We start from the raw sequence: 17,520 nt of genomic DNA, 5'->3' as shown, positions 1-17,520 counted from the left end.
CATCAACGATTAAAATATATCACGATTAATTATATACAATTTAATTTTTAGTAAGTTTACCTTTAATTCGTGACTAGTAGCATGGCGAGATAACTGTAACTCATCAAGGGTTCCGTGAGTAGTTCGGTAATACAATGTATAGCCCGTCAAAGGCGCACCGCCGTTATGCTCAGATTTCCAATGTAATAACACGCTGCTCGAGGTAGAGCTGGTTACGTACAACACAGGTGCACTGGGCGGAACTGCAACACAGTAAATTTAGACTACGGTATATTCTGTACTGCACATACACACACACACACACACACACACACACACACACACACACACACACACACACTAATATTCTGAATTAGTGTTTACATAATAAGTCGATTAAAACCTATTTAGCAGAATGTTAGCACCGTAATCATGAAGCGGTATATAATTACATCGTAATAACTGCGAGCAAACAAATAAATAATTATTCTAATATCAAGACGTACAATATTGTATAAAATTCTGGAATAAAATCTTTGTTAAACTTGGTGGCACAAAAATAAGAGAGAAGAAACAATGATTACCTTGCACCGTGAGGGTGTAGTGTAGCTTGTCGCTGCCTTGGGAGTTCTCCACTTGACAGGTATAATTCCCGCTGTCTTGCGACTGCAGATTCGACAACACGAGCTCCCCGGTCGTAAGGATCTGCACGTTCCTGGTAGAATCGGTACGTATCTGTTCCGTCGTACTCTTGTACCAGTCCCTTGTCGGATCCCCGACCGCGTTGCACGCCAAAGTCACCGAACCCCGCCACGGACGCACCACGTGCCCGCCGAAGGACGTGATCCTGGCTGGCACTCGATTCGTCGGCACTTGCGCCGCCACCCTCGAACTCTGGCCCTCGCCCATCCGAGTACTGCCAGTCACCCAGAATTGATACTCTACGTGTTGCTGCAAGTCAGTCGCCTCAAAAAACGTGCTCGTCGCCGGTAACGTCTTCTTGCCGTGATTGAGCTCCTCCCGTCCGTCGACAACTCTGAAGAATTTTTAATTATCTTTGCAAACTTGATGAATGGAGAAATGATAATTTAGAAATTTAATCATACGAGATAAGTACGATATTAGTAATATTGTCATAGGCAAGACGTAAGAGGTAGAATATAATTATTTATTTTATTTTATTTTATTTTCATCATACCTTGTGTAAAGATTGTATTTCGTAATAACTCCGTTTGGCTCGAGCGGCGGTAGCCATGAGATGAAGAGAGCCTGCGGTGAACTCACGACAACCTTGATATCAGCTGGACTACCCGGCACTAAAGTAGAAGTAAAAAATCGAAAAAAAATATTAATTAAAATTTTGTAAAAAAACAAAGATTATCCTGAGAAGCTAAGCAAATTACCGTCTTCCTCCGTCTGGCAGTAAATCGTCGCGGAAGGCACACCGTCGCCAATTCTGGTATAAGCCAAAACCTGGATAGTGTAATTGGTGTACCGTCTAAGTCCAGTTAGGACCGTTGTCAGGGCGCTTGTTTTACGAACCTAATCACGGAATTAATTGATTGATTACTTAATTAAGACAAGATACGGAACACACGATTAATTTAGTAGAATAGCCACCTCCATCTCGTCTACCCCTCGCCACGCATCCGCCAAAATCGGTTCGTAATTCAATTTGTAGCCTTGGATAATGCCGTTACTATGACTGCTAGGCGGGGGTTGCCAAGACACTTGCAAGGACTGAGAGGTGAGTGCGGCGCATCTCACGTCATCCGGTGGCATGCTGGGAACTACAAACGATCAATTTCAGACGATTATTCTATTTTTAAACTCCGTATCTTAGAGCTAATAAAAAAAGAACAAAAGATAATAAAAAGAAATAAAAAAAGATTTAGGATAAAACGAGAGATGATAAGATTTTATACGATGTATTTAATAATAATCACCGTCTTCCAAGGTTTGCGTGATCAGAGGTTCGGACAGAGGTCCTGGCCCAACCTGATTGTAAGCACGGACGACGAGAGTGTATCTGGTGTACGGCCTAAGACCCGTAAGTCGAAGCTCTCCGCCGCCTTCCTCACCATCGCCCGAGACGGAGCTGAAGTTGTACGATGGGTTGTTCGAGCTAAAATAATAAATGTCCCGTCTATGCCACTCGTCCTTCCGTAAACGCCCAACTCTGCTCAGGATAGATTCAAAAATGAAATTTTTTTACAATTTTTCTAACATTTACCTCGTTTCCTTGTAACCGACATTAAAGCCCTGTATGTCACCGTGACGAAGCTCAAGCAATGGCGGTGACCAAGTAACGAGTATCTCGGACGAGGAGAGAGATCTGGCTGCGAGATTCATTGGCGGACCAGCTGGTTTCTGCGGCTCGGTTCTGACAATGAGCTCCGGTGAGGGAACAGATCGCCCAGCTGGACCTTCCGCTATTACATGTATGGTGTATCTCGTGGCGGGTTTTAAATCATCGATTAGTGCCGCGTACGGCAAGGGTGGTCCGGTAAACTCTTGTTGCTGCCATATTCCGCCTAGCAGTTACGATATTAAAATGTCAGAGTTTTTCTTAAATATACTAATCTTTATATTATTATTGTAAATATGAGAAAAAAATTTTTTTTTTATATGATTGATACAAGAATGTAGTGTTAAGAAATTTATTTTTTAAGGATCAATTTACGTATGAAGGTGTCGATTATACTTTTTTAGTTGTATTTATCGATCTTACAATTTGTTACGTGCAATATCGCTAGTTTAAAGACGCGGATTTCATGTTAGGTTACTGTAAAAAAAAAAAAAAAAAATATATATATATATATATATATATATTTACAGGTAATTCGCGTAAAATGATATTTGCCAGCTTACCCTCGCCCTCTTTGTATTGGAGGATGTACTTGGTGACCTCGCTGGTGTCCTGCGACTTATGCTGCCACTTAACGTTAATGCTACGACTGGCCACCATGGCAGTTTCCAAGGCGGTCGGCGGTTGGGGCGGCTCTAAAACACGCGGAATTCGATATTAATTCACTCGTGTGTCGATATATATGCACATAGCGCAAGAGTATCGCATTTGGAATTCAATTATTCCGTATCGGGAGCGAATTGACCTATAAACCCGATATCGTACCTTGTACGAGGAGTTGCACCAGCTGCTGATCGCGGCCGTAAAGATTGTTCGCCTGGCAGAAGTACGCACCGCTGTCAGCGGCTTCCGCCGATGAGATTTGCAATTGCGCGATGACACCGTCCGGCGTTACTTCCTGCTTCACTGCGACGCTTTATAACGAAATTGATAAAAAGAAAAAGTTTATTAAAAGCTCGGCGAGAAAGGGGTGCAACTATGAAATATTCATATACCATCGTATACCAGAGGTGGTATGCTAATGTTTTTGGTACGAACTCCACTTTTGAACAACGACGTTTCAGCGTTCTCTTGTTAATAAACGGATGAACGGATTATGTTTGACCCTTTTAATCGAATATATGGCTCTCCTGAATTTTTCAAGTGGATGCGTTTTACATGCCCGTGTATGTTCCCTATTATCAGCCGGGAATGCATTATTAATACCGTCGCATCTCATTTGCTAAATTCCGCTCGACGCGATCGATTTATCGAGACTAACGTGCCGCTCGTAATAAACGTTCTGTGCCGAACGACACGATAATCTAACGAAAATCGTAGCGGGGACGCAGAGATTTTGCGCCGTTTTAGTTAATTCATCGCCGAGTATCGATTTTCGCGCGCGTCCCAGAGAGTCCCCGTTCCTTTCTATGATTCTACGTACGGTTAATCTCGACTTACCGGTAATTCGTCGAGGGATTCAGCTCGCTTTTACCGCCTTTCAGCCAGGTAACGGTAACCGGCTTATCGCCGTGTACCTCGCAGTGTAATGTCGCCGTGTCTCCTTTCTTTACGGTAACAAGCCGCGACGGTGCCGCGAAATACGGTGACGCTACACAGCCACGAAACAACATAAAATAAAACGTGTAAGTCCAATGATAGAGTTTTAACAGTTACAGACAGTTAAATTTACGCGGACGTTCGCATTATGCGAAATATTTAAGTTGCAAAAACGAACTGCGCGAGAGACGCAGATTTACTCACAATTGACCTTTAACTGCACGACTTTGCCCAGACCGCTCCCAATGCCATTGCTCGCATGGCACAGGTAGAAGCCCTCCCTGTCTTCTTTCACGTGTTGCAACAATAGAGTGCCGTTGCTCAGGATCTTGGTATACGTTCTTTCGCGCAACTCCTCGTAATCACCGGCTTTGCTTCCTGTTAACAAGTGCCGCGTGAGAAAGTCAAGCCGATCTACTCGAACAAAATTCCACTGCGTTTTCCTGACACTCGGAGGTCAGAGGTGATTTTACACAAATAGTATGACAACAGAAAAAATTAATCTACGTAAATAAAATAAATATAAATATCGCGCGAAACAATTGTGCATTAATCTGAAAATAGTCACTCCATTTTTTCGTGTAAACAACGCTTGGGATAATTTTTACACTTCAGTGAAAAGTCATTGTTAATTATATACTGTATATTATTAATTGTGTTATAATTTATTACACGACAAAAAATTTTCATACTTAATAAACAAACATATTAATAAGTTTATAATATTGTTTAATTCGAACTTTATTGTAGCTATCGTATTAATATTTTGAATTTGTAATAGACTACACTTGATTGATTTTATAACATAAACTATCATTATCTGAGACATTTCGTACACCTCAGCTAGTGTCAACAGGTCGATATGTTAGCAACTTGGTTTTTTTTATACAAATTGGGTCTCACAATCTTCGAATAAAAGTTAAATGTGGATTTTGGATCAATAAAAGAATTTGCCGCGACTACGCGAGCTTTATTTCTCCGACGCCTAAGGTTTAAAAAACTGATGACTATTTTCAGATCAAAACATGTTTTCATTTGCAAACATCTCACCGGTTGCTTTTTTCCACACGATCGTCGGCGTCGGGACGCCCTGCGCCTGGCAGTGCAGCGCGACGTGACGATTCCTCTCGACGCTCACGTCGGTCGGCTCGACGATCCATCTGGGTGGCACTGTAACGTCAGAGACACCCGCTTTACATAGATCCGTCATGTGTGCGTTAACATTAAACTTATCACGTCTTGCTTTACTGGTCGTTAGCGATTTAGAGACAGGTACGTTTTCATGATAGAGAGAAAGAGAGACAGAGAGAAAGAGATAGAGAAAGCCGTGAAAAAGTGCGGCGCAAACGAGAGTTACGTGAAGCTCGACGCGCAACGCGCGATTTCAGCACGTCAAAGAGATCGAATCTCAAACGAACCGGTAAAAGACGGCGCGATAGAGAGAAAAAGAGAAAAAGAGATATACCGAGAGAGAGAGAAAGAGAGAGAGAGAGAGAGAGAGAGAAAGAGATATTACAGAGAGAGGACCTCTCGCGTGAAGCTAACTACGCCCGCTCTCGTTTGATCTTCCCCTCTTTGGAATGCACGCTCTCTCTCGCGCGCGACTTTTCGCATTTTTCTCGAATCTCCGCACATTTGACGCGACATATACAACGCGGACATATTCGCGCGATGAAGAAACTGATAAAGATACTAAGAGAAGATAGAGTGAGAATGAAGGTAAGTATGCGGATGGGGCAGAGTTGTGGAGAATGGGTCATGAATCGATGCGAGGCGTATTTCGCGGGTGTCAATTGATATATAAAGTCTCGTGTCATTCGCACGCCAGGCAGCAGCAGACAATTCACCTCTATGTTCAACACCGCAACAGGGTAACAAGGAAAGTGACAAGGGCGGGGGCAATCGATCATCTATTATCTGCAACGTTAATTCTCCTAGGAGCTACCAACAAGGACAACGAAACGAAGGCGTTTCTATGATAGCGCGCGACAATAGTACGTATAACAGCTCTTAGCTCGTATACAAGAAGAAAAAAAAGAAAAAAAAAGAAGAACAACGGATGCTTGGTCGTCGAAGTTTCTCGATCTGGCGCGAGATTTTGCGTCGCGCATCGATTTGTCGGCAAAGTCTTAAAGTAGTGGGGGGGGGGTGGTTCTTGTACGATTAGGTGTATTGTTTGGCAAGGTTCTACTTTTTACTGTGGTGATAAAAAAACGCTGCACAAGCGAGATACTGTGAGTGGGAGTTTCCAACGTTTTACAAGACGGCAAAGTATCGGCCACGCATCGATCGCGTGCGACAATATATAATAATATATAGATAGATAGATAGATATATAGATATGTATATAACATATGTAACGTGAGTATACAAATATATATACTCGAGCCCAAACGGTGGCGTGTGAAACAAGTAGAACTCTCGGAAAGAGGTACGCAAAGGGCGGGAAGTGTTTAGGTGCGGACCTCGTGAGGGGTGGCGAATAATAATAATAATAATAATAATAATAATAATAATAATAATAATAATAAAAGTAATAATGATACCAATAATAACAATATATATGTATATATAAGTACCCGCGTCTAACGACTAGTTCAATGAAGTACGAATTTAATTAATGATATACGTACTACTAGCCTACAATTTTTACCGGTCGCTGGCGAGGCGAGGCGGTGGGTACGCGCGCGCGCTCGAGCATTCTTACGAGTTCAAGCTCTTGTATCGCGTACCACGCTTGCGAACTTGAGTTTCTATTGGCCGCCGACAGGCTTAAGAGCTTTTCACCATGCTCGTAGGATCATTACTTTCCTTACTTTTACACGAAAGAGAGAGCTTACAGGCTCGTTACGCGAGCGCCCAGCATCCTCGTCTCGTTGCGACGAAAGAAATATAAAAAAGAGAAAGAGATACGGACGGACAGAGAGAAAGAGAGAGAAAGACAGACAGAGCGATGGAGATAGACAGACAGAGATAGAAATAGAGAGATAGAGAAAGAGAAAGTTGGTGAGAAAGCATGCAGAAGTGAATAAAGGTTGTCTTCCAACGAGCCCAAAGAAGAGCCAGCGCAAAGGTCGGTGAAGATTGGTCGTGAGCGTAGTGGCACGTGCTCGCACTTGGGTGATCAAGATACTTCGATATATATTATTTAAATATAATTCGAATAAACACACAAACACACACAGAAAAAGAGAGAGAGATATATATATATTTACACGTAAAATGTACAGGCAAGTTGTGATCTACGACTACGTAAAGAAATCATGCCGAATGAAGTATCGATGCTCACATACACGCACGCACGCAGGCCAGAAAAAATCGTTTTTTTTTTTTCGTTTTCATTTATTTGTAGCTGCAGTTGTTGCTGTTGTTGTAGTTGTAGTTGAAACGAGTAAAAAATAAGGAAAGGTGCAAACTGTTACCTTTATTATTCGGTCAAGTCAAGCAAACCTCGGGGGTCCACGAGATACCGACGCATTCCCAGAGAGCCAAAGCAACGCAAATGTAATACACACTGTGTCTGGGGGGGTGAGGGGTGGGTGGGGGGGGGGGGTAAGGAGTCTCAAATGGATTCGCGGAAGGGACTCGATAGGTATCGGTGGATAAAGTGGAAGAGAGACGGGGACCGGAAGATCGGGAGCGTAATGATCGTCGTGATCTCGCCCGGGAGTGAACGTGCTGTCACTCAAAATCTCGATGGTATCTTTAAGCCGTGGAACCGACGTAGAGTACGATCTCTCTAAACGTCACATCCTGGCGAGAACACAGCTATGATGAACTATGGTGAAGCGGGAACCGAGTCAATAAGCGCGGTGATATGTCGATGGCGGTGGATGATGAAATGGTAGTTGAGACTGGAGAATATATAGGGCAATATAGGATAGCGATGGAACGGATGTTCAAAGGATAACGTTCGACCCCGACAAATTTCAAAATTTCATAACTTGCGTCGCAGATTGAACATTCGACTGACTACCTCAATATACCCGATGTCGACTATTCAAAAAGTTGGAAAACTATTTAATTATTATTACGTGTATAGCTTGAGGTTGAAATTAATGCTCGTAGATGTTGAACAATTTTACATTGCGATGGAAATTTTTGTAAATTTAGAAAAAATAAAGATTTAAAATTATTAAATTAGAGATTTAAGATTGAATTAAGATCGGGGTGAAACGATCGAGGGAATTGGCAAGGCGATTGTTAGGAACGCTAGGATAAGGGTTGGCGATCATCTAGTTACCTTTTACCTGTAGCTTGGCCGTGTACCTGACCTCGGCGGCGGGGTTCGCGGCGACGCAGGTATAGTCGCCGGAGTGCTCGGCCGCGAGATTCGTTATACTGAGGAGGCTCGAGTAGGGATCCAGTTGGGAGACGTTTGCGACGGATGCCAGATTCGGCGGCAAGGGAAAGGGACTTTGGCCGTCTTTCAGCCAGGATATGGTCAAGGGTGGATCTCCCGCCGCGACCCCGCACACCGTCCGCGTCCGCATCCCCTCGGATAGTCCCTCTTGGAACGTAAATGGCTCAATAATAGGGGGTACTGGAAAAGGTCAAGAGAGAAGAGAGAACCATACGTGAGAGCAAGAAAAAGATGGCACCAAAAAACGCAAGAACCTTGTAATACCAGGTATACGTGTTCTTTTCATATATATATGCATAAATATATATATATAGGTTTATACTGTGAGACGGTATGTGTATATATATATATTTTTCATTTCTTTTTTTGCTTCTGTTCCTTCCGCTTCATATAAACAGTGGTACGTCCATGTATATGTAGATATATATATATATAGAATATAATATGTATATATATGTAGAATATGTACAATAGAGGCAGTATAGTAACGTAGCAATGTAGAGGAGAGAGAGGGTGGCCCCGCCGCGGACCTGCCCCTGACGCCCTCACACCTTATACACTTAAATTGGCATCGCACACTTGCGCGCAGCATCCGATCCTTTCCAACGTAAGAGCGAGCCTTCATCTTTCCGAAGCTACCGCATCGTTTCCTTCGAGATGTTCGAACATCGAGATGTTTTAATATTTTCAAAGAAATAAAGTGATCTTTACAAAACTCTTCGTGTCTATCTCAAACGCTATATGACAAGCACACTGCTAAGATTAAAAGACGGTAAAAAAACGTAAAAGAGATAGTTGAACAGAGAGACAATTGTAAACATCTGGACGAAAGAGGAAACGCGCGGCGTCGCTCTCGAGAAGTCGAAGCGCAACTTCCTTTCGAGGACGTGTGGGAGAGGTAGAGGCGGGTATCGTGCATAAGGAAGAGTCACGCTAAGCGTGAGCAATCTTTTTAGTTAAAAGTCACCAAGTCTCTACGTTCCTTGGTGACGTGAGGAGTCGGCGAGGTCTCGTCGTGGATGTGCTCGAAAGCGCATCGCCAGACATACGTTGAACGGCGTACCTTCACGTTCACGGCGTTGAATCGTTTCGCTCATCGTTTCCCACATCCTCGCAAAGTGCGGAATGCAACAATAGCCTTGGTGACGATAACGACGCGCAACTTTCACCCGCGCAGCATCCATTTTCGAGCCTAGCCGACGCGATTCGCACGCACGCAACGGGCACACACACGCACACGCAAAATTCGGGCGGTCAGGCGGTCGTCGGGCAAATTGTAGGGGGCCTAGAGGAGGATTACCATGAACCACAAGCCGCTGCATGTGCGATACCTCTGCGGCCACGTTACGGGCCACGCACGAGTAGTTGCCGTTGTGATCTGGAGATAAACTTTCAATCATCAGTATGCTATTGTACTGGTCCATATTGGTGACAGTGACGCGCTCCGACGGCCCCACCGAACGTCCATCCTTGAGCCACGTGATAGACAGCGGCAGATCGCCTCTGGTCACCGAGCACGTCAGGGTGGTGCGTTCGCCGAGATGCAGGTCGCGATCTGCCGTGAACGGGCTAATTTTGGGGGGAACTGGAATAATAACAACGAGACAGCTCGTGAGCGCACGTTACGATACATAGACGGACGGCAATCGGTAACATGGTGCGCGCCTCGGGCCTCCTCCACGCAGGCCCTAACCTAAAACTTATCTACCACCCCTAACTCTCCGCGCATAGGTAACCTCGCATTTGCTCTTCGTTTTTCGATCGATTATACGACGATAGTCCATTAGTTCGTCTTCCCAGGGATCGTGGAACGACGTCCTTTCCTCGTCTACTCGTGGCACTCGTCACCAGATCGTTGTCTCCAACCGGAACGGTTGTACACCTGCGACAATTTATTGCCATGGCAAATCGGAAATGAGGCCTTACCGATCACTGCGACGTCTCCGGATCTCCTGGCGCTGTGACCTTGCTTATTCCTAGCCCAACAGGTGTACACCCCGGCGTCGCCTTTCTTCTGCACGCTGCTGATCATCAGGGTGCCGTCCGGGAGCACCTTTTGACGCAGATCGTCCGGTAATTCGCGATTGGCTCTCTCCCACTTGATTTCCTCGATCGGATATCCGGCCACCGGGCACTTTAAACGGAGAGTTTCGCCGGCGACCGCGGTTACTTTCGGGATCAGGCGTATATACGGAAGCCCTGGATGGGAAATTTCACGTTTACGTATTTTTCTTCATCTCTTTCCGACTCGATGAATTTCGAGCGGACGGGAAACTACGATAGGATCGGCAAATTAATTGAATAATCAGCTGGAAAATATCGTTACGCGTTAATATCTAAACAATGATGTTATTTTCGTAAAATGTGCTTTTCTAGATACTAAAATTCAAATTTGTAACATTGTTGCGCTTTAATTAATGTCATGTAATAATTAAACGCTGATGGTATCAGATTCTAATTTCGGGAAAAATATAGTCATATCGTATAGTTTATATGTGACGATGATTTATGGTTATAAATTAGTGATAAGTCATTAATCATTGATGCGAATACTCGATATCAAAAAGCGAGAGGCGGCATATGATTTTGATTTTAGTGCGGTACACTGCGTGAAATTAATTCTAATTTGTCTCACATTATACGATGATAATTAGCGGAAGATACGCACCGTATACGTTCAGTCGCGCAGCATGTGTCACCTTTCCCGCGCGATTTTCGGCAGTGCAGGAATATTCACCTCCGTCTTCCACCATGACGTGGCTTATATTGACGTGGGATATTACGTCGCCATGCACCGTCACGTACTGGCCAATGACGAACCTTGCGCAACAATCAAACGAGCGTTTGATTTGCAAACGCAATTTACAAGCTAATTTGCCGTATTCGGCAAATTTACAAAGGACAACTGAATATTCCGCGTGATATCCGCGTTTTAAAATAAAAAATAAAAAAAAAAACGGAATTTTTTAACGTGCAATAGCAATTACAAAGCTTATTTTTTTCCTAGATGTTGGCAGTCTCTTAATTAAATGGAAAAGTGTTCTCAATCCATATATCATAAATTATAATCAGTAATAACTTGTAAATAATTCAATCATTCTTCGATGAACACTTTTCTCAGAATTTTTATACCAATTGAACACTTTCCAGAAATACCAAGAAAATCTACTAAATCTACTAAATCTTTTTTCAAAATTGTTTATACATATATATGAATACTGAAAAATATTCTAAAATTTGTACAAAATATATGAAAATTTTTTTAAAAAGTTAAAAAATTACACACACAAATTCCGAAAAATTTTGAAAAATTATATTGTGAAAAAAGTTTTCATCAAAATTATAAAATTTTTCGCAGAATTTGTCTCAAGTAATTTTTTAGAATTTTTATGTAAATTTCAGTATTTTTTAAAATTTCTATCTAATTTTATATCTTTTTAAAAAATTTCTTAGATTTTTTAACTTGGAATATTTCAAAATTCATATGTATGAAAAATTCTGAGAAAACATGTAGATTTTCTTAATATTTCTGTCAAGTGTTTCAATTTGTATAAAATTTCTGAAAAAATTTTCATCAAGGAATAGTCGAGTTACTGATGATGACATGTGACATACGGGTAACATTAGGACGCTTTTCCGTTTAGTTAAGGATCTGCTAATATCTAGAAAAAAAGCCAAACAAACATTTTTCGGAATATTATCCAATGTAATCAAGTTTTTCTGTCGCGACAGCACCGCGAGACTACATATAGCAACGCGAAGCTGTGTAATAAAAGCGCGATAAAACTAAAGATGGCAAAATGATACGTGGACCTTTCACGAGAAGCGTTTCGCATTTCTATCTGTTATCGGGGTGACGTGGGCTGGACAGCTCTCAAATCGGCGCAATCTCGTGAATCTCGGTGAGTGCGCGCGAATCCCCGGAGTTATCGTTACGCGTTATCGTTTAGAATTTGTCACGTTCCATCTCGATCGGACGAAAATGAAACTACGACCGCCGGAAACTGCGTCCGGTAGCGCGGCGACGAGGGATACGAGCGACACAGGGGGAAGGAGGTGGAGAGCCAAAACGATAAAATGGGATATGGCGAGGTTCGGCGAGATGGTAGATCCTTTACGCCTATCCTATCAGTCGTTAAACTACACGTGGAGTTTGCGCGTGTCACTCTCTTTCCGAGGCGGTATACGCGCCGTCCGCGCGATAAATATTCTCGTTTCCGCCTGGAATATTACATGCGAAATTGCCTGCACACGCGTATGTGTGTGTGTGTGTGTGTGTGTGTGTGTGTGTGTGTGTGTGTGTACGATCGCGCAAACGACACCGTCAGAAATTATAGGTCAATTACGATAGTGGTATAAATGACGTTTAAGACGTCCCGCGCGCAATTTATAGTCCGTTCGTCTTTTTATTTCGGCCACGTCGATCTCGATAATTTCGCTTCTTACCTCTCACCGGGTTCTATTAATAACGTAACGCGTCGTGCAATAATAATAACTAAAGAAAACGGAGACCATAATGTATCTGACAACCGAGAAATATATAACTCAATGCCACACACAAACAACATTAATATTTCTCCCTTTTTCCTTCCTATATTTTCTTCCTCCTTCTTCCTGACGTCGCGGGACGTCATTAGTTACGTCAATGAATCAAATCCCAAACGGCGGACACGCGGAATAACAGCAAAAATATGGGCTATTTCGGAAAATTAGAACGAGCTTACCTTCCATTAGTCGGTAAGGGAAAACCGTCCAACGCCCATGATACCTGAGGTGTAGGATTTCCCGCTGCGGAACATTTTAAGGACACGGCGGGTCCTGGCTGGAGAGTTTGCTCGATGAACGAGTACAGCAGCACAGGCGGCGCGTCTGGAACGTTAACGTGTAAGGCAAGCTTAATTACGCGAAGGGGAACAAATTTATGCCGCTAACCGTTGCCGTTAATCAAAGTTGCTGCAACACGAAAATACCTGGGAGCGATCGTTTAAAGTCAAAAGAAGACAAGGTGGATGAGAAGGAGGAAGAGGGGAAGGGGATGGAAACCATGTTTCCGTGATGTGGAATTAATGCAAATTCGATATTCGCGGATAAACCAATTCCTCGCTCTTGAAAATTGTTACAAAAGGTATATATTCCCGTGTGCTTATGTATTTATATCCCGCGGTCCAAGCTCTAACAATTCAGGTTGAAAAATTTCATCCCTCATACACCGGTATCCGTATTTATTTCCACTATGAAAACGCGGATTACCGATACAATCCGCGCGAGTACCGCGACTCGACAATAAAGCGCGAGTGCACGCCGCGCTTTGAGGGAGGTTGGTTGCGAAAGGTTACGAGCGAGCCGTTGAGAAAGAAGAAGGCGCGGACGCGAGGGTGTGCGATGTCCCGATCCTAAAAGCCGCCACGCCCAACACATATTCGCGATGGAACACGAGAGACAATGGACTCGCTATCATGGAAACGCCGCGTCGACATTTCTCTTTCGTTCGTGGATGTTACTCCGGAGTGATACACGGAGTGAACGGAATCGACGATGTGCGAAACCCGCGAGAGAAAGAGAGAGAGAGAGAGAGAGAGAGAGAGAGAAAAGGCGCGACGGAAGATACCGCGAGAGAGCTCGGGATCGATCGTTAATTTAAGAGCGTCGATTTCGTCGTCATTAAAAAAAGTTCCGCTATCGCGCGTCGCGCGGATATGATTCGGGTCCCCGCCGTCCCTCGCAGCCACGGAGCTCGGAGGAACGATGGAAGGAGACGGTCTCGTCGTCGAAATGAATACATGGATTCCCGGTGTCCTTCGTGTTCGCGAATCCATACGCAAATTGATAAATCTCCCGTCTCGATTCCTCTCGGCGATCATCAGCGCGCCCGTCCTAGGCGCGGCGCTTCCACTTCCGGTCGATGAGATGGAATTTTAAGTGACGGCGATAGCGATCAACGTCGGTCTTACGATATCTTGGAGAGATTCGCCGCTCGGCGCTAATTTTTTATCGCTTTTACGTTGATTATGTACATTCCGCGAATAATTAATATCCACGCTGAGAGAAAAGTATATATTTGTCACTGTAATTGCATGATTAAAAAGTTATAATTATGATTTGCGTTGTCGCAACGTCTATTAAAGTATGCGAGTTGCATCGGGTGAAATGATGGTGGAAGTTAGTCAAAATATCGAGCCGCGATACATTTGTTCGGGCATAATTATATTCGGACATAAAATTCTAGATCTTTTTCCGTCGTAACGCGATCAGAATTCCACTGCGGCGGATTAATTGGATTTATACTTTTATCCGTCCCCGGCGTTCGACGTTGTCGCGACTATTTCCGGCGGGGCAATATAAAAACGGCAAATTAAAGCACTCGGACGTTAGTCGAATCGCGTAAAAACGCGTTCCGAACGCACACAGATGAGAAGGCCCCGCTTGAAACACGAGGAATTCATTTTGAGTAATTTGGCAGTTCTGTTCGCTCGAGGAAATGACTTTTCTGCCTCCAGAGTTTCTATTCTGCTGTCGATCGTAGAATTTGCGCGTTTGCCTCGACGCTTGAAACTATGGCAGACGAAAAGTTTTATATGCAGTGGCAATACGCGATATTCGTGAATTTCATATGTATTACTGTAAGAAAGGATATATATATATATATATATATATTTATAGAGAGAGAGAGAGAGAGAGAGAGAGAGAGAGGCCTTGGCAAAAATTCATTTTCCCATCCGACCCATGTGTATTTGAGGATATTAAATCATTGACAATCAATCGCCGACATCGATTTTATAACGGCAACGACGTTTCGCGCAAATCACTTCCTTCTCCGACCATGAATGGCAAGGTGATTGAATCGATAAAGCGGCCGCTAATCGCGAGAACACCGGTAATCGGTCGACCAATCCGGCTAGCAGCCCGTCGAGCAAATTTTACGCGAGCGAGAAGTGCTTGAATTTCGCGAAATGCACCTCGCACAATTTGCCAAGCGCCGAGCGCCGAGCGCCGAGTACTCTCTTCGGCCTCGGAAATGACTATTTTTTTCTTTTTTTACAGCCGCGCTTCGCTTCCGACCGAGCCGCAACGCCCGCACCACTCGCACCAGGCGTTGAGGCCGCTTTTCTCATCCTCATCGTCCTCGCACACCGCGAAATTGCATCGGCGGTAGCTTTGTCCCGTTCGCTCGCACAACCCGGGGACGTCCTTGCCGTCGGCGTTCGCTCGCTCGAATTCTCTTTGACGTAAATTCCGTGCATTACTGACGCTGACGAGCGAGAGACACTAACTTCATTGTTGTTTCAAAGGCCTCTCTCCTCTCTGCTGGTCGTCCTGCCCTACCTGTCCTGCTGCCGCTACCAACGCTCCCCGAACGACTGGTCCAGATATACAGGGTGTGTCCGGCCACGCACGGTGACGTGCGGCGCGTAAATTGTGTATTAACGACGGGTCCTCGAACGAATTTTTAATAGTCTACGAATATTTCACAAATACCCGTCGTTCTCGTTGCGGCGCCTATTAAAATTTTCATCGAATATTCCGGAAGCAAAACACCGAAATTAAATCTCCGTTCAAGTACAATCCACTTGGATCCGCTAATTAAGTTCCGCTGACGGAGTTTAATTCGTGAAACAGAAAATCTCTTAATATCCTACGTTAAATATTTCTGTAATTAGAATTGTGTGTGTATATATATATATATTTTTTTTTAATAAAAAGCGATTTTAACATCATCGGGGAATCTATAATATTATTAAGGTCGATAACGTGCGAGAGAGATGGACGCTCGACGTATATACGGAGCGCGTCGAGGTGCCGCAAGAACGACACGAGGGCGCGAGTGCACAGCTGCAAAACGAGGTAAAAGCGCTGTAAAAGAAGATCCCTCTCCGCTTCAAAGTGGTGCCTACTCTTCGGCCAGCAGCTCGGCACGCGGCAGCAGCCGTCTCTTTGCCGAGTAATCGAGTTCTGTGTAATTTGATAGGTAGTATAACGCGGGCTGTCGATCGGTGCGCAGTGTCTTCTCTCTCGCTGGGACACCTTTGACAGCACCTTTCGAGGGTGACACGAGAATGAGAGAGAGAGAGAGAGAGAGAGAGAGAGAGAGAGAGAGAGAGAGAGGGAGAGGGAGACGCGGGTCAATATCCTGGTGCAAGGAGATCGGGCCATCGTTCTAGACACGTCATTATTATATGGGTTATCTCTGGGGATGATGCTACACTCACGCGATCGGAAACGCTGCTATTAGTACTTTCCGCGTGAAACCGTCAAGCATGAACGATCGTTACGGCGAGCCTCTAATAGTATACCTATTTAATCGACGAAATGTCTCTACCTCACTCTCTAGTGACGGGTCGTTCCCTCCTGTCACCAACTAAAGTTTAACTATCCTTATCTGCGTAACGTTACTTCTCTCCCAAGACGAGCATGATGCTCTTCCGCGATGCTTCCAAATTAGTTAAAGCACTTAATGTTCAAACATAGAGCTTGGGGAGTCTCCGTCGGATATCCTCAGAGAAATTTTCCAATTGCTTCGCGCCTCATTTTCGACGTTTTTCCATTAATGCGTCGTGTCTGTTCTGAAATTCGAACTCGCACAACTTTCTCGGCTATTCACATGATTCGTAACAGGAAAACGGATACATCGAAGAAAGCGTTTACGTACCGCCCAATTGTAATTCCGCCGATGCTTGAGCGGTATCGCCTTCCGACCTTCTCACAATGCATTGATACATGCCGCGATCCTCCCTTCCGATTCCGTTGAGCTTTAATAATTCCGATTGCCTTCCCGACCCTGGAAGTTGCCGACCGTCCTTGTACCACGTGATAAAGTGCGGTCCAGCCTGCGGATGCGTGCCAACCTCGCATCTGAACTCGGCGTTGCCTCCTAAGTGAACACTGAGCAACGGAGGCGTCACTTCCACGTGCAAAGGCGCCGTCACGATTAACCTGGAGTTGTAACAGAGATTAATCGATATTAATCGAAATGCATATTATAACAACAAATTATTTTAAGAAAACCAAATATGGTATTCCATCATCCCCTTCTCCCTTTTAAAATAAATGGACTTTTAAATGATGCACGAGGATCGATATTCTTTAATAATTTTTAACCTTTATTACCTGATCTCGGCGCTCGCCTCGCCACCAGGATTGGAAGCGGAGCAGCGATATACCCCGCTGTCCTCTAACGTTACGGCCTCGATGGCCAGCACGGAACCGAGAAGTCTGGTTCTGGGTCCGGAGAGTACCAACATTGGCTCTGCTCCTGTTTGCGCGTACCACCTGC

The 17,520-nt window shown here is 44.2% G+C and overlaps 1 protein-coding gene across 10 annotated transcripts in view; it reads right to left on the bottom strand.

The window, feature by feature from the left end:
- Positions 1 to 17,520, bottom strand: part of LOC105207772 (Down syndrome cell adhesion molecule-like protein Dscam2) — a 118,518-nt gene that overhangs the window by 6,285 nt on the left and 94,713 nt on the right. For 5 of the 10 annotated variants that reach the window (XM_026133998.2, XM_026134000.2, XM_026134001.2 and 2 more), the window contains 18 exons: positions 17,355 to 17,516; positions 16,897 to 17,180; positions 12,974 to 13,118; positions 10,918 to 11,069; positions 10,176 to 10,448; positions 8,130 to 8,429; positions 4,937 to 5,056; positions 4,091 to 4,264; positions 3,788 to 3,938; positions 3,113 to 3,261; positions 2,851 to 2,982; positions 2,213 to 2,513; positions 1,926 to 2,104; positions 1,600 to 1,769; positions 1,383 to 1,521; positions 1,178 to 1,295; positions 564 to 1,015; positions 61 to 242 (listed from right to left, as the gene is read on the bottom strand). In XM_026133998.2, the coding sequence (XP_025989783.2) occupies positions 61 to 242; positions 564 to 1,015; positions 1,178 to 1,295; positions 1,383 to 1,521; positions 1,600 to 1,769; positions 1,926 to 2,104; positions 2,213 to 2,513; positions 2,851 to 2,982; positions 3,113 to 3,261; positions 3,788 to 3,938; positions 4,091 to 4,264; positions 4,937 to 5,056; positions 8,130 to 8,429; positions 10,176 to 10,448; positions 10,918 to 11,069; positions 12,974 to 13,118; positions 16,897 to 17,180; positions 17,355 to 17,516 (3,583 nt within the window). Of the gene's footprint in view, positions 1 to 60; positions 243 to 563; positions 1,016 to 1,177; positions 1,296 to 1,382; positions 1,522 to 1,599; positions 1,770 to 1,925; positions 2,105 to 2,212; positions 2,514 to 2,850; positions 2,983 to 3,112; positions 3,262 to 3,787; positions 3,939 to 4,090; positions 4,265 to 4,936; positions 5,057 to 8,129; positions 8,430 to 8,500; positions 9,835 to 10,175; positions 10,449 to 10,917; positions 11,070 to 12,973; positions 13,119 to 16,896; positions 17,181 to 17,354; positions 17,517 to 17,520 lie in introns of those variants that run through there. The other 5 variants (XM_039457331.1, XM_026133999.2, XM_026134002.2 and 2 more) reach the window with 3 other exon arrangements.

This window comes from Solenopsis invicta, chromosome 14 (genome assembly GCF_016802725.1).
Source record: "Solenopsis invicta isolate M01_SB chromosome 14, UNIL_Sinv_3.0, whole genome shotgun sequence".
Taxonomy (NCBI): domain Eukaryota; kingdom Metazoa; phylum Arthropoda; class Insecta; order Hymenoptera; family Formicidae; genus Solenopsis; species Solenopsis invicta.
Note: the sequence above shows the minus strand (reverse complement) of the source record. Positions and strands in the feature narration are given on the sequence as shown.